General features: G+C 38.0%; 1 protein-coding gene across 1 annotated transcript in view; it reads right to left on the minus strand.

Annotated features, from left to right (window-relative positions):
- Nucleotides 1–628: 628 nt before the first annotated feature.
- Nucleotides 629–23,299, minus strand: part of LOC150097977 (transient-receptor-potential-like protein) — a 192,748-nt gene continuing 170,077 nt past the window's right edge. The window contains 2 exon segments of the mRNA XM_090406648.1: nt 629–2,019; nt 18,966–19,152. Of these exon segments, the coding sequence (XP_090262774.1) occupies nt 629–2,019; nt 18,966–19,152 (1,578 nt within the window).

A 23,299-nucleotide genomic window follows, 5' to 3' on the forward strand; every position in this document is an offset into this window, starting at 1 on the left:
TTAATTTGAATTACATTACTATTACAATATTCAGTATAATATATTCAATGTTATTTTAATATTACGTAATTAATTCTATGATTGTCTATCCTGTTACTGGTGATGTCAACTTCTTGTTGGTACTGTGCAATCAAACCAAAAAAAAAGTATAGTTGAGTGGCATTCAACTCCTTCAGTTCCTGGGGGAAGGAGTTCATATCATATATTCAGCAAAACTTCAACTAAAAAAAAACATCTCAGTTATTGCATTTTGTATATTAGGATGGAGTTTGCAAGGTGAATATCATGTAGTTCCCCTGTATGTATTTTAATTTATACTGTATACATTGATGTGGTGATACTCACACTTCCTAAAAGATGAAAGTTATATTTCAGACAAATTATTTTTGTGATACATTGCCTTAATTCATAAGCTTATTTTCACTGCTGTCTATTATATAACATTTTAAGTGAGACATTTTTAAAGCTTTTACCACAATAGGCTTATTTTTTTATTACTATTATAAAATTACAGGACTATATTTTTCAAAATTGCAAATGTATAAATACGTTTTTTTTTAATATTATTATTATTATTTTTTTTTATTTTAAACATTTGATTCTAGTTTGTGTATGTCAGAAGAAATATTCACAACCACCCAAGGCAAGGTTGCCGTTTAATTGTAGAAACTCCTTCCAATTTCTTATTTGGATGAAGGAGAGGTTTGTGTCCTGAGTCTGGAGAAGATACATATAAGCTCTCCTCACTTAGTTGAAGTTCTTGATTTTCTTCTTGCAATGTAAGAGAGATAGGTGGTCTTGTGGTTGGCATTGCTGTAGGCTCTTCTTTTTTATCGAGATTTGGAGATGAAATATATGAATTAATACTGTTTGAATGTTCAGAACTTGATATTTTTATGTAGTTAATTTTAGAACTCTGCCTGTCATTAGAGATCTGAATATCCGAAGCAGAGGATATTTCATCCTCTGTTTTATCAGCAAGTAGTTTTTTAAATGTAGGTATGTTTTCTGGTGATTTCAGTAGACTCGTGTTTTTCTGCCTAATGGAGAAAGAATCAGAACTATGCATATTTGTTTCTGATGAGGAAGCAAAAGAAGAGACATCAGAGATGTTGATATTATTGGAAGATATCTGATCATTATTTGTAATAATTTTTGAAGCTAGAGTACTTGGAATTGCATACAAGTCTTTGGAATCTGCCATCAAAGATGACTGATGCTTTGCTTGTTCAACTTTTAATATTATTGGTTTTTCTTGATCAGCTATTCTGGTTATATTGCTCTTTTCAGATGATTCTATGTGCAGTACTGTTTCATAACAGTTATTCTCAGATGTATTAGGATGTGGTTGGTTGATTTCTGTAAAACTGCTTGCTTTGTCTTGAGTAAATGATTCTGCTGAATTTTCTATTTCTTTTAATGAAGTTGGCTTAACTTCTGCTGGAGATATAACAGTGTCTGCAGTGAATCCATTCTGTTCAAACAGACTACTGCATGGTATGGGCACTTCATGTTCATTAGCAGCCGCATATGATGAATTGGTAGAAGATATCTGGCTACAGGAAAGAGCTACTGATTTATTTTCTGTTTTGAAACTTTTAGGCAAATTACTGCTTTCTGCTATATTTTGAGAATGTTCATTCTGTGTTATCTTACTTACCGATTCAACTTTTTCTGTGGCTTCCTTTGTTTGTAGTGCATCGTTTACATTTATAGTAGACTGTTCAGTTACAAAACACTTGCTAGTATTGTTTAAGTCCACCTCTTTTTCTAATGATTTTCTTAAACTGTCTGTTCTGGTACTAGTTTCTTTCAAATGAGTGAAGTGTGCCTTTTGCGCTGCTTGGATTAAATTTCTCCATCTTTGAGTTACACGATTCTCTCCACCAGTCACCAAACGGACAAGCCTGTTTTTGTTTTCTTTGTCATCAAATGCTATATCACCTGTAACTTCTACCAGACCAATGCTGAAATCTTTCAGTAGACGTCTTTCTCTTATCTTGATTTTCTTCCCTGTAGCTGAAAATAGGATACACAGAAATTAAAACAGTACACATAATAACCAGTCTGGAATCTTATCAAGTAGTAATGTATTCAACAGTTGAACTATATCAAATATGCAAATCATATCATGAAAATTTTAAATGTGAATTAGATGCTGAAAAAACATACCATATACTTCCATAGCATTTGAAAATTTTTAATGCTCCAATATGGGTTTTTCTGGAAGAAAAGAAGCTGAATGGACAAGTTTTAAATCATTGAACCATATCGCCAACTTTCAAACAAAAATCTGATTTTCTGCATAAATTTTCTTTGTGAATCACCGAACATATAGCTTTCTTACATATCTTGTTATGAAGGGCATAGAATACACCATTTTTCAGATTGCTAAAACTGGCAGAAAAAAACATTAATTAAAATAATCCAGAAAAATTAATGCTGTTAGTATCTCTTTCTTAGGATCAAATTTATAGTAGACAAACTAACAATCTCATTTTCTGGGACTCCTTAACAATCTGCAAAGACAATGGCTCTACAGAGGGCCTACATTCATAGGCCAGTGCATTCACATAAACAGTATGTACCATCTTTCTCAAAAATTTAATGTTAGAAAAACTCTTCTACACTCACAGTTCATTTCATTTGCTTCTTATTATATATAGTTCACCCAAAAAAAGGAAATGATTTTGCAATAAAAATCATTTATTAAAATATAGTATTAATTACTTTTCTCCTTTGACTTCCCATTTATTTATTTATTTATTTTTAAGACAAACCATACAAGCTTGTCTAGAGCACTTTTACAAATACTTGTGCTTCTTGCAGAATTTGGAACTCAGCCTTGGTGTCACCATCCAGAGTGCAGTGGAAAGAATCACCAGGTTAAATAGTTTGGTTCTGAACCCATCTTTAACCTATTCAAAAAACATTAATCTGTTAAGGTCAGGTGTCTTTCTGTTTACTATGCATATAGGTACTTGTAGATGATATGAAAGCTAAGAATTCATCAGGTTATATGCACTCTAAGGTGTCTAGAAATGGCAGACTGTTATCATTCATTTTTTTTCTCCTGGGAATTGGATCCTAAGATGTTGAAAAAGTGATCAGTGTGCTAGATAAATGGCTAAATAGAGAGAGAGAGAGAGAGAGAACGTATTACTTAATGCAACTAAATGGTGGGTCTATATAAAGCAGCATTTAAAACATTAGTCTTTAGGATCTCTCGCTCCAAGGAGACATTAGCTGAGAGGAATTAGGATGTCCCCAGCCCTATCATCTCAGCTATCCTTCTTTGTGCATTTTTCCTTGCCACATGATGTAATCAGTTCAGAATGAATTAAAATTGAGTTTGAATTAGTGCCCAAGAGGCTTGAAGCAGAATGTTGGCAAACAAAGAATAAGCACACCAAAATGTTCCAGTAACAACACTACCCGTGGTGTTAATGGAAGTTTTTAATGTGAATCCCATTTGATAAAGGTTGTAAACCTATTTCATGTTAGCATGAAATAGGTTTATAATGTTTAGTCTAGAGACCAAACATGGTACTTTTTCAAGCCACTCCAGGCCTCTTATAAACACATTAATGGTTTCACACTGGGCAGTGAAATTCATCTACTACATAAAAACATTATTATTATTATTATTACGGGCAACTCCAGGGAGTCCTTAGACTCATCAAGGGAGGCCCTAAACATCATGTCCACACAACTATACGACATTCTCACAGTATCTATCATACCTTGCCTTGAACTCACTCACTGTCATAGCACCCACAACAGACTCTGGCAGCTTATTCCACTCATTCCCCACTCTAAAAGTAAAGAACCAGCTCTAACACCCCTGCTAACCACACTCTTGCCCAGCTTCCATAGGTGTCCCCTAGTTCTTCCACCACCAGTCCTGATCTCAAAAATATCCTCTGAATTAATCCTATAGAAACCCTTTAGCAATTTGAATGTCTCAATCATATCTCCCCTTTTCCACCTATCAACTAATTTCTGCAACCCACAAATCTTCAACCTGTTCTCATATGGTTCATTCCATAGACCTGCTATCATCTTAGTCACTCTGGAACCTCTCTACCTCCTCTCCATCAAAAAGGAACCTAGGTGACCAAATCTGGGCACAGTAGTCGAGATGAGGTCTTATCAAGGCTCAGTACAGAGGTACAATAACTTGCTTGTCTCTGCTCGCCAAGGTATTTTTCAACAACCAAGTAAGTTGATGAGCTGATTTAACTACTTTTGCATTGTGATCCCTAAACTTCATCTCCCTATCCACCAACACTCCCAACTCCCTGGCCTCATCAATCTCCTAAAGTACAGTTCCATCAGTGTGGTATTCTGCTGCTAATCTTTTCACCCCAAAATGCATAACTTTACATTTTGTCACATTAAATTGACATCCATTCTCCTTAGCCCAGAACTCCAATCTATCCAAGTCGTCCTGCAAGATTTTGACATCTTCTGCATTCACTATTGCCCTACCCAACTTTGCATCATCAGCAAACAAATGAACTGTTCCTCTTAGATCCTTCCCTATATCGTTAATGAACATATTAAACAACAGTGGTCCAAAAACAGAACCCTGCGGCACACCACTAGTCACAGGCCGTCTTTTGGACTCTACTCCTGAATAAACTACTCTTTGATATCTCTCCACCAACCACCCACCTATCCATCTCACCAATCCTATATCCATTCCCATATGTTGTAGTTTATGGATTAGAATTCCATGTGGTATCCTGTCAAATGCCTTAGCCAGGTCCAGCAGTATCACTGTAAACCCATTACCCTTATACAGTTCAGCCGTCACTGTGTTATAAAACTTGAGCAAGTTACTGAAGGCATGATCTACCCTTCACAAAGCCATGTTGTCCCCCGTACAGTATCTCATTTTCATCAATCCATTCGTGTATTTTTCCCTTGACTACTTTCTCCAAGACCTTGACAACGACTCCTGATATGCTGATCGGTTGGTAATTTGCAACAGTAGTCTTGGATCCTCCTTTATGCAGTGGAACTATTTTCCCCTCTTTCCACACCTTCGGGACTAAACCAGACCCGAGACTCAGATTAAACAACATGGTCAAGGGCACTGATAATTCTTTAGCCGCTTCATGCAAGACCCGTGCCGGTATACCATCCAATCCCACAGATGTATTCACATTAAGGTTCTGTAATAGACTATTCTCCTCCACTTCATTCATCACAATTCCTGTATAAACTAATGGTTCCTTCATTTTTTCAATGTTGCCACCTGGATGATGTACTTTTGCAAAGTGCTCGCTCAGTAACTCCACTATATCGACTGATTCAGTGACCTCCTTACCATCGTCATTCCTTAAAATCATTTTGTCGTGTACAGCTTTTTTCTTGCTTGCAGCATATTGAAAGAACTGTTTGGGATTCTCTTTAGCTTGCATAGCTAGTTTCCTTTTATAATCCGCATTTGTTTTTTTTACTGCACTCCTTACCCTTCTGGCCTGTACTTTATACTGTTCATGTGCCTGCAGATCACCTCTTTCTTTAAATTCCCTCCACAGTTGTTTCTTTTTTTGCAGCTCAAGCTTAATGGTGTTATTCATCCATTTAACCCCTGCTTGTTTTACTATCCGAACCCTAGGTATACAATCAGCCATAACCTCCTGTAAATGTTCCTTGACCACTTCCCATGCTCTATCGACATCCAGCCTAAAACATTCACAAACATTTGTGGCTACAGTGAACTCAGCAAAAAAAAGAAGGAAAAGAGCATCATTTTCTAAAAAAAAAAAAAAAAAAAAAAAAGATTTCAAGTAGGTTGAGTATTTTATGAGAGTGGGTACAGTTAACAATAGTAATCTTTTGGTTAATTTTTACAGGAAAATCAGTATACTAAACTATGGGCTATAATGGAGAATTTGTTTGTGAACATACACTATCTACCAATAATTGTTCATACACTTTAGCAATTTACATTTGATACAGCAGGCAAAACCCTAATATTGGGAATGTCTACCTTTGGCTTTGATCATCTCCTGCACCCTTTGAGGGAGGCTTTCCACAAATTCCACCTGATGTGCAGCGGACATCAGGTGGAATTTGTCTCCATTCCTCCATCAAAGCAGCACTGAGTTCAGTGACAGGTCAAGGATGTGCAGCTCTGGACCTCAAATGCCACTCCAATTCTTCCCTGTTCGATGGGTTTCAGATCAGGAGTCTGCATAAGCCAGGGCAGTCATTTAACACCATTCTGTTCATATGATTCCATAACAGCTGCAGCTTTTGTGGCATTGTTGGCTTGATCTTGATAGTAACACTGGTCCATTCCATAAACCTCCACAGTGTGTGTAGGCAGCACCTGATTACCCAGAATATCAAGGTACTGACTGCCTTCATGGAACCACTTCATAACGACTAGCGGTCCCATCCCACACCATTACTTCTCTAATACCAAGTTTACTTTGTGTACAACACACTGTAGTAACAAGCGTTCGCTAGGTTGCCTCTGCACCCACACTCTGTCATCAGACTGGAAACAGATAAACCTTGATTCATTGCTCCAGAGTACCATTTTCCACTGGTTAATTGTCCAGTTCACCCGCTCTTTGCACTAGGCCAGATGAGTCACATTGTTGATTTAATGTTTGGCTTAGATGCCACTTCTCTTCCATGAACACCCAGTAAATGGAGTTCTTTTTGCACAGTATTAGTGCTCACCATGGTGTTACTGGCACTCTGGAACTCATCACAGATGGTTTATGCCAATTGTAGCTGGCTTTTGCATGCTGCCCATTTTAACACCCTCCTGTCAGTCATTTTCGGTGACCACCCTGGGTGTTTTCCTGCACTAGTGATGCCAGAATGTCTCTATTTGTTGATCGCATTGCCAACCATTGATTTTGGATGCTCCAGTTGAGTGGCAATACCACCAATGTGACAGCCCATGATAACACCTCTCTAGAAGTCACTGAGTTCACGTCATGTTGCCACATGTATTCAACTGCTATGACGAAATATTGCTTCCTGCTATATGTACCCCAGTTTTTATGTTATTAACAAACCTGGAATGTTCCATAACTTCAAACAACAGATGGTCCAGACAATTATTTGTAAATAGTATACATCCAAGAGAAGGATCTGGAAATGTATAGTTGGAGTTTGTCAATGACTTCAAAAATTTACAGTAGGTATTATTACTATGAGCTGCCCTAAGTTCATCTCTTGAAGGTGACCTCTTTACCGTTTCTCTTCTTTTGGACCAATGACTGCACTACTGGACTATTCTGTCTCAATAGTGAAAAATAGCTCAGGTAAAATAATCATTTTAGTGTAGTTTTTTGTGTTATTTCTAATGATGTTATTCTGTTATTGATTTTTTCCATTGATATTCTCCTAATTTCTTTTTTACTATTCCAACCATTATTTATTAGATCTCTAAAATAAATATGGTAATATCCCACTTTGCAATACTTTTCAGTTATGACCATTGCCCATTCATACGACACTTTTAGTGACATAATGCTGCCTTGAATCAACTGATGCAGTATTCATGAACTCATTTATTACAACTTCATTGTTTACTACCGCTCTCTGTGTTTTGGTGATTTTCTGTGAAGTATAAACTGTTTATAACTATGATTTTATTTTATTGTTGTTAATAATGTTTGCTGCAGTGAAAAGAAGAACATGCATTAGATGCAAAAATTAAAATGAATAAATTTAGTGATAATGGTGCATCAAACACAGAGAGGCTGCAGGCCAAACTTAACATACAGTACTGTTAAAAACAAAGATAAAGTTTTAAGTGAAGTTAAAAGTGCCACAGTTATCCATAAACATGACAGTCTTACTGCTGAAATGGAAAAACTTTTAATGGTGTAGATTAATGACCAAACTAGTTGGTGTGTTTCCTTAAGCCAAGCTATTCAGAATTTTTTCATTTACACACATATATGACTGCTTAAAAATGTTATTAAACCATTACATGCATCTACAAGTGAAAAAAATAAATAAAAGGCAGTGATTCACCATACGATGAAATTCACTATATAATAGTGGTCTGGACCCTTGCATATTGCATGAGCATGGTATGCCTGTATAGAATTTGGTCTGTAGTTTTGTTTTCAACTTTGAAGTATGTTTTTCAATGCTTGCTATCATAACATTAATTTTGTTGGAATTATTGGAAATTCCAACATGGAAAAATATAGACAAAATTTTATCGACACAAAAAACTTTATTTTGTGTTTTTATTTGCTGTATTAATTTTTACACAGCTTCCTCTCCTCTAACAGTCAATAGTTGTCTACATAATGATTATGTTTCATCTCTTTTTTTTTTTTTTTTATGTTGGGCCCATATACGAGAGGTTGGCTGGTCAACCTATAGTACATTAATACCGTATATGGGTAGTGGGTTAGGAAAGGAGAAACTTGTTTCCATTTGATTTAAAAGCCTGTATGCTGTATTCCTTGGGAAATATGTCAGGGGAAAGACTATTCCACAGTATCACAGTAGCAGGGATAAAGGAGGAGGAAAAGAAACTTGTTCTGTGGGTTTCAAGGTGTACTGTGAAAGAATGTTGGGCAGCAGTCGTACGTGTTCCTATGGGCTTAGTACAGAGTGGGGAATTATTGATGCTGTTTCAGATGAACATTTCCCATGGAAATATTTATAGAATATACAGATCGCAGAGACCAAGTGTCTATGTGAAAGTGAGGGAGCGAATTGGTGAGGGATGGCTTATTTATCAGTCCAATTGCTCTCCTCTGTATTGAGCAAGCATTTTGAGGGAGCTTTTATGAGCCCCACTCCAAATGTGGGAGCAGTATTCGATAGTTGGGTGGATTTGTGATTTGTATAATGTTAACAGCTGTTCAGAAGTGAAGTAGCGTCTTGAGCAAAAGAGAAAACCTAGTTTTTTGGAAGCTGAGGATGCAATGGTTGTGATGTGTTTATGCCAGGAGAGGCTCGATGTCAGGGTATTTCCGAGAAGAGAAATCTCATCTTGTCTGGGAATTTTAGTGTTATCAAAAACAATGTGTGTGTGGGGGGGGGGGGAATGGTTCTTTTTTGTGAGAAATAAGACAGAACTGGGTTTTACTAGCATTGAAGTTGATGAGGTTATCTGAGCCCCATTGGAGGCCAGAATTAAGGGCAGTGGTTGTTGATATTTTGTGGGTTGAAGTGAGTTGTGTAGAGTAGGGTTTGTCAAATGAAGGGGAGGAGTGTAATGTGTTGTTGTCTGCAAAACTGTGTGTTGGGTTAGAGGTCAACTGAAGTAGGTCATTGATATATAGAAGGAAGAGGGTCGGTGAGAAAACTGAACCTTGTGGGATCCCAGCATTAGTTGGATGGTGAGAGGATAGGGAGCCGTCTACCATCACACATAGTGTTCGTCCATACAGGAAGCTGGCAATCCATCTGCAGAAGTCCTGAGACAGTCCGAATGATGGGAGTCTGCTTAGTAAGCCTTTGTGCCAGACCCAGTCAAAGGATTTAAAGATATCAAGTGCAACTACTTGGGATTTGCCAAATTTTTCCATGGCATTTGTCCAGCAATGGGTGATGTATGAGAGTAGATCTCCTGTTGATCGGCTTAGACGGAATCCGTACTGGTGGTCACTTAATAGCTGGGTACCTTCAAGGTAGAGTAGGAGTTGAGAGTTGATGGTTTTCTCCATCACTTTAGATAGGACTGAAGTGAGTGCGATAGGGCAGTAGTTAGATTAGGAATGGGTTGAATATAGGCCAGTTTCCAGGCTTTGAGATATATACCAGTGGAGTAAGAGAGTGGGTACAGATGGCAAAGGAGAGTCAGTTCTGGTGCACAGACATTCAGGACAATTGGAGGAATGCCATCAGGGTCAGGAGACTTTTTTGTGTCTAATTTAGGCAACAGGTTTATGTTATTTTTTTTTGGCAAAAGGATACAGGGGGCATTGTATGTTGAGCAGCTGGAATGACTGGAGGACATTTGCCATTGTCAGTTATGTGTGCACTGGAAGCAAAGTGTGAAGCCAGGAGGTTAGCTTTTTCTGTAGGTGATGTTGCAATTGAACCATTTGGGTATGATAGAGGTGGGAATAGTGTAGGGCAATTACGACCAATTGCCTTGGCAAGAGACCAGAAGGCATGGCTGCCATTTGAACAGGCTGCAAGCTTCCTGCTTTTTGCCCATTCAAATTCTGTTTTAGAAGCACTGATAATTTTCTTGCATCTGTTTTGAGCTTCAGTATAGGCATTGAAGGAGGATGGGGTGGTGGTATGCCTGATTTTTCATTTGTACAGCCTTGGCGCATCTTTTGGAGAACCAGGGTTTAGTTAGTGGACGGCAGTTCAGAGTAGTGTGGGGAATGTATGTTTTCATGCCAGTGAGGATTACTTTGGTGATACTTTTGGTGCATTTGTTTGGACTGGAAGACCGGAAATAATAATCCAACCATGGGAATGAAGCATAGTAGTCTCGGAGACTGTTATAATGCCAAACTACTCTTGTATGGGAGTGACAGTGTAAGTATTGTTGCATGGGGGAGATGAGCACTCGGTTGTGGTCAGAATTATTAGGGCTCACTACATTCACTGCATATTTGGAGGGGTCATTAGTAAGGAAGAGATCTTAGGGTATTTGGGGAGTGGTTAGTGATGGCAAATGTTTCAGCATCTCTGCCTGCAGGATCCGTACAACTGGAAGAGGAAAGCCAATTGGTGTTATGGACATTAAAATGACCCAGGAGGATGATTTCATTGTTAGGAAAGTGGGACTGGAGAATATCAACTTTTAAGGAAAGGAAATGAAAGAGCTCAGAATGATTGGTGGTATTAGGAGAGTGATAGAGACAGCAGATGAATTTGACTGAGTGGGGGAGGGATAGCTTCAGCCAAAATAGGTCAAAGTGGGGCGATTCTAGGTACTCTCTGGCAGAGTATGTCAGAGCGGATATATGCACAGATGCCACCCTTGGGTCGAAAGGAGTTAAATAGTGTATAGTTAGGAAGGTTGAGATGGTTAGTGCTGGGGGAAGGCGAGATTTCAGTTTCTATTAAAAAGAGTAGGCGGGGTTTGGTGGACTGCAGATGATAGTGGATGCTATCAAGGTTGGAATTGAGGCCACGGATGTTGATAAAGTGGATATGCAAGGTTACTTGAAACATGGATTTGACTGCAAGGGTCTTGTACATTTACTATGCAGTGTCTGCATACTGGTCTCCTTGGTGGCTACTAGTGGCGTCATTGCTTTTTGCACTAGTTTCGTTTGTGATCTATCATCCAAGTGTTGTCTCCATTTTGGCGTTTTTCTTCTAGTTGTCTTTGGAGTTGGCATCTTTGTTCTCTCTGGACAGAGGTTAAATCAGGTCGAGCACATATGCGCATCTGAGGGAAAGTGTCCTTTAGCTTGTTGTTTATTGCCGTTATAAATTATATAGCCGTTATAACCTCTTGACTTATTCAGGTCCTTGTCTGCTCTCATCTCATTCACCTTCTTCAAAATTTCCCTATAGATTTTTATACTTTGCATTCCATCCTTACCAAATTTCAATACCTTACACTTTGCAACACCAAAATGTTGCAAAGTGTAAGGTATTTTATACTATTACTATAAAGTCTGAAGCTATTTGAGTGTAGCCACACTCAAATAGCTTCAGATCCTCCTGTAGGACCATAGCAGTTAATTGAACCCTCATTGTTTAACTTTATATCCTCTGCAAACAGCTGCACATCTCCATCTAAACCTGAACCATTATCATGAACAAAAACCCAATCCAAATCACAACTTGCTTATATCTGTCTAATTGGCTACTATTGCTTATATCTGTCTAATTCACCTTAGCCAATGCATTTGTCACTTGTAGTACATTAGTAAAATCATAAAACACAAACTCTCCTTTTAATAAACCCATGCTGACCAACACAAAGAATATACTGCTACTCAGTATTCTTTACTGAGTAGCAGTATTCTTTACAACCAACTTCTGTAATCTAGCTGTCACCAACCTCTCCAGCACCTTAACTACAATCCGGATGCAGAGATTGTCCTATAATTTGTAACCTCAGTCTTCTGTCTGAGGTTACAAATCTGTCTAACAACAATCTTGTAAAGACTGCTGTTAGATTTTTCCCAAGGCTACGTTAACTCCCTGGATCATTCCCATAGTGTTCATATACCACTTGCTCACTCACCATCAGTGGATTCTCTCCACACTCAAGCTTCTCATGATGTTACACTAATGGAATCTTCCATTAACATCATACCATAATCATTCTTTCTGCTATTTGTCACATATTGCAAGAACTCTTTAGGATTCTTTTTGGCCTGGTTGCTCATACTACACTTCTGCTTTCCTCGTGCAAACTGATTATTATAATTATTCATCTTCTGCTTCTTCCACAGCACCCTCCTCCAGATTACATACTTGATCTCCTCATTCACCTATTTTATTTAGCCTTTTGACCTTTGGGTCAAAAGGCAATATATTCAGACATGGCTGCTGTTAAACAGTTTATGACTAGTGCCAAAGCAGCATTAATCCCCTTTCCATCCAGTTCTTCATTCCATGCTATAGCTCTATGAGGGTGTGCTGAAAAGTTATGATAATCTCCATGGAGGAATTGGTGTAGAACCATGTAACTTACAAATTATTCTACATATTCTCCAAGAAGTGTTATACACTTATTACAATGCTGCTGCACATTTGCAATCCTCTGAGAAAAAAGTCTTTTTCTTATTGCACAAACCAGTCAGCTGCAAATATGACTTCATAATCTGTGGTAAATTTTGTTCCTTTAAATTTGGGAACAGGAAATAGATGAGGCCAGGTGAGTAGGGGTGAGGCAGACATTGAAAGTCCAAATTGTGTATTGTCTGTTGGGTTTCATGAGCAGTGTGAATAGGTGCATTGTCTTGCAAAAGCAACACAGTACCTCCTTCAATTCCTTCAGAGTTATTGAATAAACTGCTGGTTATTTGGTAAGGATTACACCATCCATATCCCAAAAGACAATGGCAAAAACCTTCCCTGCTGACTTTTTGGGTTCGGAACTTCTTTGGCCATGGAGAACCTTTGTGTCTCCACTGAAAGATTGCTGTTTGGTCTGTGGGTCATAGTGATGAAGTCATGTTTCATCAACAGTCATCACAATACGAGCCAAAAAATTTGCACCTGATTTCTCAAAATGACCCAAAATCCCTTGAGATGTCAGCACATGTTCTCTCTTTTGGTCGGCATTCAAACATTTGGGGACCCACTTCACTGAGCACTTCTACATGCCATTTTGGTGGATAATGACCCCAACTCATTCCCTGGATATCCCCAGACTCCTTGCAATGATTTTGGCTGGTTTGTCTATCATCAAGGATCATGGCAAGCACTGCATTGATGTTTTGTGATTGCTGTGGAAGAGAAGGTCTTCCTGACCTGGAGGCATCTGTTGTCTCAGGATACCCAGCTTTAAACTTTTCCATCCATCTGGCAACTGTTGGATATGCTGGGGCACAGTCCCCTAAAGTCTCACACACAGTTTGGTAAATCTCAATTGTAGACTTTTCTTGCAGCACAAAAAACTTGATGATGGCCCACACCTCTGTGTCTTCGAATTTATTCAGAACCTCTGACACCTCTTATATATCCTAAAAAAAAAAAAAAAAAGAACAAATTATTACAACTTAATGAAACATGAGGGTTAAAGGGTTTTCAGATATGTTCGTTCTTGTGGTTATATCAGTTGCTTTAATATCATTTTTGTTCTAGGTGTTTATCAGAACTTTTCAGGCCTTCCCCCCCCCGCCCTCATAAGTTGTCTGCTAAGCCTTTTCATGATGGCAATTCATTTTCCATATTCCCAAATGTGCTATCTCTTCATTTCAGTCTTGTACTGCCATATTAAAACCCGCCATAACAATTATCCTCTTCTTATTCAGTAACCCAAATTGCCCATACATATCTTCTTTGCCATCTTCCACATTTCCTGGCTTGTAGCAACATACAACTAAATATCTCTTACTGTATGCCTTAACCTCGTACATCAAAACCACTGCCACTATTTCCCCTGCTGTTATCAACAGCATTGGAATGAGAGAGAGATATGGGAGTGCTAAAAGAGGAGAAAATGAAAACAGTATGAGAGAGGGAATGAGAAAGAGGTATGGGAATGAAAGAAGAGGAGATAATGAAAACAATAGGAGAGAGGGAATGGTAAGAGGTATAATGCATGGGGACTCAATGATCCGTGGTGTTCAAGATAGGATGCGTGAGGAGTGTTTGCCAGGAAGAACGATAAAGAGTGGCTTTGGCAGTTAAAAGAGGTGAAAGGGTGGATGAGATGATTATGATGGTGGGAACAAATGACTTGAGTGGTGGTTCTTGCTTGAGGTGGTACGAAAGAAGACACAGAGGAAAGATAGTGTATGTTGCCTAGGTATGATAATGACGAACTGAGCAGAAGAGCAGTAATATTGAATGACATAATAGCTAGAATGTGTGATAAGAGAGGACTGGAATATGTGGATGCTTGGAGTGTGTTTGAGGACAGAGAGGAATTGTATGCAAGAGACCACTTACATTTGAATGAGGAAGGACGTAGGCATCTGGAGAGATTGCTGTTCTGAAAAAGTCAGTGTGTCTCAGGGAGGATGGTAGCAGGGGTGGCCTCTTGTGGGAATTGATGGAGAGGAATTGGTGGTGCAGATAGCATCAGCCTGGCCAAAAATTATTGGGATCACTGAGACGTGGTTGACAGAAGAGGATATAATAACAAGAATAGAAGTCGTTGGGTACAGCATTTTTTGGCAGGATAGGAAGGGAAAGCGTGGTGGTGGAGTACTGCTTATGATAAGTGACGACCTATGTTCTCTAAGAGTAGAGACTTGGGAAGGCGGTGACATTAATGATTTTGAAAGCACATGGTGTGAGGTCGAGGTGGGCAAGACAGGATATTTAGTGGGGTGTTGCTACAGACCCAGGAGTACAGAGGGTTGGGACCAGGAAATGTTTAGACAGTTGAGTTTGGCAAGTGCAAGAAGAATGATTGTCATGGGAGATTTTAACGGCAGTAGTATAAACGGGGGGAGAGGAAGATGCATGTAGCAATAAGGGAATGGAATTTCTAGAATTCTTGAGAGACAAATGTCTTAGGCAACATGTAATAGAGGGAACAAGAGGTTCAAGAGTTTTGGATTTGGTTATAGCATCAGAAGAGTTGATAATAACTGAGATGACATCTCTCCCACCAGTTGGAGAGAGTGACCATATAGTTTTGACTTGGAAAATGAATAGACATGCAGGAGTCTCAAAGAGAAGGGAATGTATGTGGAATTATTATAAGGCAGGTGATTATAATAGCCTAAGACGTCAACTTGGGGAAGTTTCATGGAGGGAGGAATTGGAAGGCCAGGATATCATTAAGGCGTGGGAAATTATGAAAGAATATTTGTTAGCAGCAATGGTAAGTTGTAAACCACGAGTGAACAAGAGGACACAATTTGGAGTAAAGTGGATAACAAACAATATTAAACAGAAATTGCATGCGAAAAAGAGGCCGTGGATGAGATATAAGGAGACAGGAGAAGAGAACATGCATGAAGAGTATAAGTGGCCAGAAGAGTGTCTTCCTTACCATACTAGTCACTCTTCTGGCCTCTTATACTCTTCATGCATATTCTCTTCTCCCCTCTCCTTATATCTCATAAACTGGAATATGAGAGGAGATTAGCCTAAGATCCAAAGAAAATCCTAGGGAATTTTTTAGATATGTGGCCAGTAGGAGGAGAAATGACTGTGGAAGAATGATATTGTTGGATAAAAATGGGAATAGAGTGACTGATGCAGAGGACATAGTAGAATTGTTCAATGACCACTTTATTGGAGTATTTCATCCTGGAGGAGTCAGTTTTAATGCTAGAGGGATAGGGCAGGTTCAAGGCTTAGAGATACAGGAGGAGAGTGTGTTTCAAATACTGAGTAATCTGGATGTCAGTAAAGCTGTGGGACTGGATGGTATTTCACCACGAGTTTTGAGAGAATGTGCTAGAGAACTGACAGTGCCTTTGACCTGGCTTTTCAATGAAAGTCTGGCTACTGGTAAGGTGCCCAGGGAATGGAAGGAAGGTAAGATAGTGCCATTGCATGAGGGCAGTAGCAGACTGGAAGTGTCTAATTATAGACCAGTTTGTGTGTCATCAGTAGTTAGTAAGATCTTGGAGAAAGTAGTGGAAGACCATATACAGCATTATGCAGATAAGGGTAATGTTATCTGTGAGAGTCAACATGGATTTGTGAAGTGGCACTGTTGTTTTAGCAATATGCTAGCCTTTTATGATAAAGTTAAAGAGCATTAGATGAGGGAAAGGCATATACTGCCATTTTCTTAGACTTAGCGAAGCCATTTGACAGGGTGCCACATGATAAGCTGATATTTAAGTTGCAGCACATGGATCTGGATGTCAGATTGGTCAACTGGATTCAGGATTGGCTGTCCAATGGGTATCAGAGAGTTGTGTATGGTGGGGCAGTTTCAAGGAGGCAGAGGGTTACAAGTGGGGTCCCACAGGGCTCAATGCTGGGACCTATATTGTTTAACCTTTATATCAATGACATTGTCAGTGAATTGCAGGGGATGTTCAGTTGTTTACAGATGATGCAAAGCTGGGAAGGATTATTAGTAATAGTGCAGATTCAGCAGCCCTGCAAGAGGATTTGAATAAGCTAGATAGATGGGCAAATGAATGGGGATGTCGGTTTAATGCAGCAAAATGTAAGGTCTTGAGGTTTGGGAAACATTGATGGGACACTGCATACTTTATGGGAGGAGTTATACTGGAGGAAATAGGGTAGACAAGAGATCTGGGATTGATGATTGATAGAAACCTGAAATTTAGGGGACATATTGCAAAGGTGGTGAAGGTAGCACAGAGGATTGCTGCAATAATGAGAAGGACACTGACCTGCAGAGATAAAACAGTTATCATTCCGTTGTATGAGACCCTGATCAGACCACACTTGGACTATTGTTCTCAGATTTGGTCCCCAGGATTTGAAGGGGATAAATTAACTGTGGAAAGGGTACAAAGGCAGATAACAAAGATGGTTTCAGGACTGTACAATGATAATTATGAGGATCGGCTGAGGGAATGTGGACTGCAGAGTTTGGTGGATAGAAGAAGGAGAGGTGATATGATTGAGACTTTTAAACTGTTGAGAGGTGGTTACAAGGTTGACCTTGGGGAGTTCTTTTGCTTGGTTGAACAGCGGGAAGGAGTGATGATAAGAGGCCATTCCTGGAAGTTACGAAAGGAAACTGTGAGCAAGAGGGTGAGGAGTGGTTTCTTTGCATGGAGGGTGGTTGAACCATGGAATGCATTACCTGATGGAGTGGTATGATAGATTTTGTGTTTCTTAGGGGGGGGGACCTCCCCTCGATGAGTATTGATAGACTTTGTGTTTCTTAGGAAGGACCTCTCATGATGAGTCTTTTGACTCCATGGAGGCCTGAATAATAATAATAATCTCGTTCTTCCTCCCTATTTCTGTTCCCATTAGAATGTCATCCAGCCATACTTCACTTATTCTGTTTTTGGAAAATACATTCAAATCAGCAAAACAATTTCTTTTGCTCTTGACATTCATGAATAAACATGGAAATTCATTTTTAGGCCTATAGCCAGTTTTACCTATGATACCACTCAGTTATGATTTCTGGACACCTGCAAACCTTTACCACTACTTATTCCACATATCTCCTCAGACTCAACAACACCCCCCCCCCCCTTACATCCTAGGCCATTCTATTTGTATGCTGACTATAAGAATAGAATCCAAATACACACATTCACTACTGCTTTCAACATCCATCTTGCATTCTGTTTTTTTCCATTTATACGCACTTCACCCTCACTTGTTCCACTTTCTAATCTTTCATATCACCTCTTATTTCTTCTGATCTCTTGTGGACAGCATCCTTTACACCTCCAACTCACACCAGATAGATTTAATGCAGTGCATTGCTTTGTAACATTTCCATTCTCTCCTAGAATGCATACAACACATTAACAAAGTCACTCATGATTCTCCTTTGTCATCTCAGCTCATTATTGTCATACCTCGGTGACTGACAACTTTCCCTATCACACTGTTGTTTTTCGTTCTCCTAATATCTTCCTCATGTTCTCCTTCTGTCTAACCAAATCATATATTCCCACAACCACCACTAGTTCTCATGCTCATTTACTTCTCATATCCAAATCCTTAGTCACCCTCCCTTTCATTACAATCATCTCTTTATTCTCCTATTCTTTCATCACTTCTTTCTTGTTAATTGAAGTTCACTTTTTCCCCCACTTCCACAACTTCATACCTATCTACATTTTCTAGTGCCCTCACTTTCATGCCTTTCATTAATAACATTCACCACTTCACTATCTCACTTTTTATTTGACCTGCACTTTTGAGTCTCCAAATACTTTCAACACAATACTCTCACCATTCTTGCTTTTCATCTACCAAACTTTCACCCTTGATTTGGTCCTCACTCTTCTGTTATGAATCAATGCCATATAATGTACAATGTTCAAATATAATAATCTACCATTTATCCGACCTTCAAAACAACCCTTCAGTTAACCTAATATCAACCAACTTCTCTGTAGAGCAACATAACTCGACAATCTGATAATTGAAGGATCGGATAAAAGGTAGATTACTGTAATATACTATAATAAGCACTCATAATTTCAGTCTTAATAAATTATCACAATATTGTTGATTATTTTCAAGAAAATTGCTAAATGTAAGTATTAAGCAAACTATTCTATTAAAATAAAAGCGAAGGTGCTAGCTACATTAATGTAATACCTTTGCTTTCATTCTAAGAGGGCATTCTATAATCCTTGATTACTATAGAAATCACTGCGCATGTAACACTTCAAAGTCTGAAGAACAATTTACAAACTGAGTAACACACATTATCTTTCTAAATCACTTACCATCAGTCTTATCCATGTTTGCTCGAGATATGTTCATTCCATTTTCTTTTAGAACATCCATCAGTTCATAACGAAAAGAATTAACATCTTGTCTTACTTCATTAATATCATCTTCGTTAACAATATGATCCTCATAATTTCTTTGCTGTGTAGTCACATAGCGCCATACAAGATTTCTCATAACATACTGCAAAAAAAAAAAAAAAAATGGAGGGGGGGAGAGAAGTAATAACTAAGTTTTTTCAAATATATACTAAAATGCATATATGTAGTAAAGAATATATTATAACTTAATATGAAGATTTCATGTCTTGCTCTCTCTCTCTTTTTTTTTCCTCATTATTAAACTAAGTTATTATTACGTGATCCCTCCAGGGAATCCAGAGATTCTTCGAGGGAGGGCACCTACTCTACAGCTCTCTGTCCCCCCCCCCCACTCAATCCATCAACTACAACGAATCACAACTATCATCATCATCTACACTAATGCCATCTACCACCACCACTAGTATTTTCACAGACAATTACAAACATCCATTCTGCCCACAGCAGAATTCCAATTTGGCTGGAAAGCAGATACGCTAACTGCTTGATCAACCAGCCCATCAGAACGCAAGGGTCATTTCAAAAGCTCTGCACACTGTGCTCCTGTTGTTCATCCAAACATCGAGGATACATTGTGGTTGGTTGGCGAATTTGGTGCTCCTGTGAAATTGGTGCTTTTTTTTGTCTGTTTTTATTGTGTTTTCCCTTAGAAAATTAGTATTTTGTAGCATACTAGTGTAGATTTTAGTGTAGTATTTTATCACATATTTTTATTAGATATTTCAATATTTAGTATACATTTGAAATTATGTCAAAAAAGGTCAAGAAATGTAATGCTACAAAAAAAAAGCACTGCAGGCGAGAACAAGAAGGTTAGCCCCTGCTATCGAGGTTATTGAGGAGGTTAATGAAAATTAATTAACCTCCAAAATAGCGAAGTTGAAGCAGATCGTCAGAGAGAGACGATGAGTGAATTGCAAAATTTCGGGAAGCATTTAAATGAACAGAGGGAGTAAAAAAAAATTAAACAAGAAAATAAGAAACAACAAAGCAAGGAAACAGGTAAGTCAGGAAATAATGGAAATCAGGTAAGAGACATTGATAGTAAAAAGAAAGAAGTTATTTGGTATGGTGACTCTATAATAAAACATGCTATAGATGAGTGAGTTATAACATTGAGTTTTCCTGAAGCAAAAATTAAGAATATAAAGGAAGCCAATCAGTGGCAGCAGGTGAAATTTTAAGCGGTGGTGCTGCCTATACAAAATAAAAAAAAAAAATTTTTTTTTTCCTAGAGTGAGAAAGTGAAAATCGTTAGTATTTTTATCTTGCTATGATAAAAATGAATTAAGAAGGGTTATGATGGTAAATGATTCGATGCATAGGCTATGTAGAAGGAATGGATGTGAGTTTGAGGGAAGATTGGATTTGTATAAGAGGGATGGCCTACACCTGAATGCGTTTGGTATCAGGAGTCAAGAAAAACATAACGTTTATGAGACCTAACACAGAGAGTCAGGGAAATTAAATTATAAAGGGAGGAATGGTGTAAATGTGAGTGTAAGAGCAAAAAGGTTATATAACTGTGTTAATGATGAGGATGGGCTTTGTCATGGAAATGTTGATGAAGGAGAGAACAATTTTGGGTTTGTGTTCATCCAGTTTGGACTCATCATATGTGTGAAAAGATGTCTACATGGGTTCACGGACAATTCATCACAAAGACAATTCATCACGGGGACAATTTATCGCAAAGAAAATTCATCACATGAACTATTGATCGCTGAAAATGTTATTCGCTAGAAAACTGAAATGAATTGCATTGATACCGATATATAAAAAGTAAATGCAGTGCAAGATAAATTTCACAAAATATAATTTTATTATGTATCTATGTATTAGTCTCCGGTTAGCTGAGTGGCTAGTTGCTTCACAACCATATGCCTGAGAAGGGAGTGTCCTGGGTTCGATTTCTGTCGCTGATGTGAGGAGTAGGATCTTTCTCAGACATAGCCAAGTTAGCCGGTCTTGGACGAGGACTGCAGGATTTTTCCTCCTACAAGCAAACAGGCCCTGAGAAGATAATGCTTCTACAGATATAGGATACGCTAGGAGGCATAGGCCAACCACCTTATCCTTGTATAACGGTTGCGGTTATAATTTTGTAAATATTAATATTCCATCAACAGAATCTCTAGTATCAAAGTAAGAAAGACTGAATAAATTGGAATGACTGTATATCTGTATCAAAAATCTGGGAAAGTCTAATCAGGATAACTCATTAATTCATATTAATTTTATGTTATTTAATATTATTAATTAATATCTTTATTTCAATCATGTCTCTGCTTTAAAATATTCCCTTTAATACTTAGTGATATAACATCACATGGTTTATTCTATTTTTAAATGACCTATTGTTAGTATTCCACCTTGTATTTTTTTTTTTAAACTGTTCTTGTAGTGCCACTGAAGATGGTCTGCTATTTCCAGACCGAAATATTTGGTTAATTAAATATCTTTCTTGTGTTTACGTGCTTATATTATTCAGTCTTTATTATTATTATTATTAAACAAGACCTCATGGAGTCAAAGACTCATTTATGTCACAAGTATCCTTAAAACGTTAAAACATCAAAGTAAGAAAGAATATTTATACCATTTTAAGACAAAACAGAAATTAGGAAACTCACCAATCAATAAAATATTACTTTCACTATATAAGAATAAAAAATATGAATATCTAAATAATACATAGATCTATTCCTCTTTTACCTTTACAGTGTTGAGGGTTTCAATTCCTTATAACTGCAACTATTATATGAGAATGAGGTGGTTGGCCTATGTCTCCCAGTATATCCTATGTCTGCAGAAGTGTTACATTCTCAAGGCCACTTAAATTTGTCTGCTTGCTGGAGGAAAAATCTCATATAAACTGGGGAGAAAAACCCTGCAGTCCTTGACCAAGACCCGCTAACTTGGCCAGGGCTGCCGAGAGGGGGTGACATCTAAGACTTTTGTCACGGGCCCAGCATCGAAAAGGGCCAGACCGACGTGTCACATAACTGTGTTTATAATGCATAGTTTTAATTCTCGTAATAATACAACAATGATAAAGGATAATGGCATATCGAGAATGATACTGTGTTTGGTTTTAGACAGACAGCTATGCTCTTTGGCTCACCATGAGTGTCCGGAAGACACTGATTCTCTTGGTGTGGATTGCTGTAGTTATAGTGGGTGATGATGTCAATAGGTGTTCGTGCAAAGTTGTTGCAGTCGGCTGCACTGGTGCTAGCTAGTAATTGCATTCACAGTAATGTTCCCTGCCAGAACGCTTCGTTCTTGTTAGTATTTTGATAGACGAAGTGATTGTTTGTAAAGTGTGCAACTGTATAGTGTAGGCCGTGTGCTAAAAAATAAAAGTAAGTATTCTTATTAATTTTATTTTTTAATTATTAAAATTATATTTTTAATAATAACAATATGACCAACAGAAACATATCATCATAAATCTGGAAATCAAAAATGAAAGGAGAAAAGGGATCGTGCGAAGGCGAAAGAAGATTTAAAAAACAAGCATTTACTACTGAAAATTCGAAGCAGAAGAACACCAAGATATTGAAATTTCAAGTAAACAATATGCTAATAGTTTAACTATTGACAAAAGTAATAAATAATCTTCTTCACCTGGACCTGCAGCAGCTAACTCTGAAGTGAACACTGAAATAGACCCTAGGGACAATTTAAACCTTGAAGATAAAGAAAAAAATTGGCTCGTACCTGGAATTGAAGCAACAATCAGCACTACAACTGATGCAGTTGGTAACAATGATTTAATATATGAAGAATTTACTTCAACTGGAAGTGAAGCTGAAGTGACTACGAACTTAGAAGCTACCGAAGTTATAAATTACGAAGATCCAGGTACTTGGCTAGATTTCTTTAGTGATGTAAATCGGCAATTAATAGTTGTTAAAGGACTAAAATCTGAGTTAAATGATATGGTGAAGTTAATGCCAAAAGATTGTAAAAGTAGAAAATTTTCTTCCTATTTACTTTATTGTAAGTTATCGAATGGCCGTGATCATTTAGTTCGAGACTAGTTATGCTGGAGTTCAAGCAAACAAGCCTTATATTGTGTTACCTGCCTATTATTTAGCAATGGTACAATAAGTAAACTTGTCAGCGATTTAAGTAAATCAGAAGGGTTTTGTCCTCTAAAGGGAGAACTTCCAGCAAACTGAACAACATAGAAAGAGCACCGTCTTATTTGCTTCTGACAAAAA

This window comes from Typopeltis vanoorti, chromosome 16 (genome assembly GCF_054136105.1).
Source record: "Typopeltis vanoorti isolate ZY-2024b chromosome 16, IOZ_Tvanoo_1.0, whole genome shotgun sequence".
In the NCBI taxonomy this organism is placed as follows: Eukaryota; Metazoa; Arthropoda; class Arachnida; order Uropygi; family Thelyphonidae; genus Typopeltis; species Typopeltis vanoorti.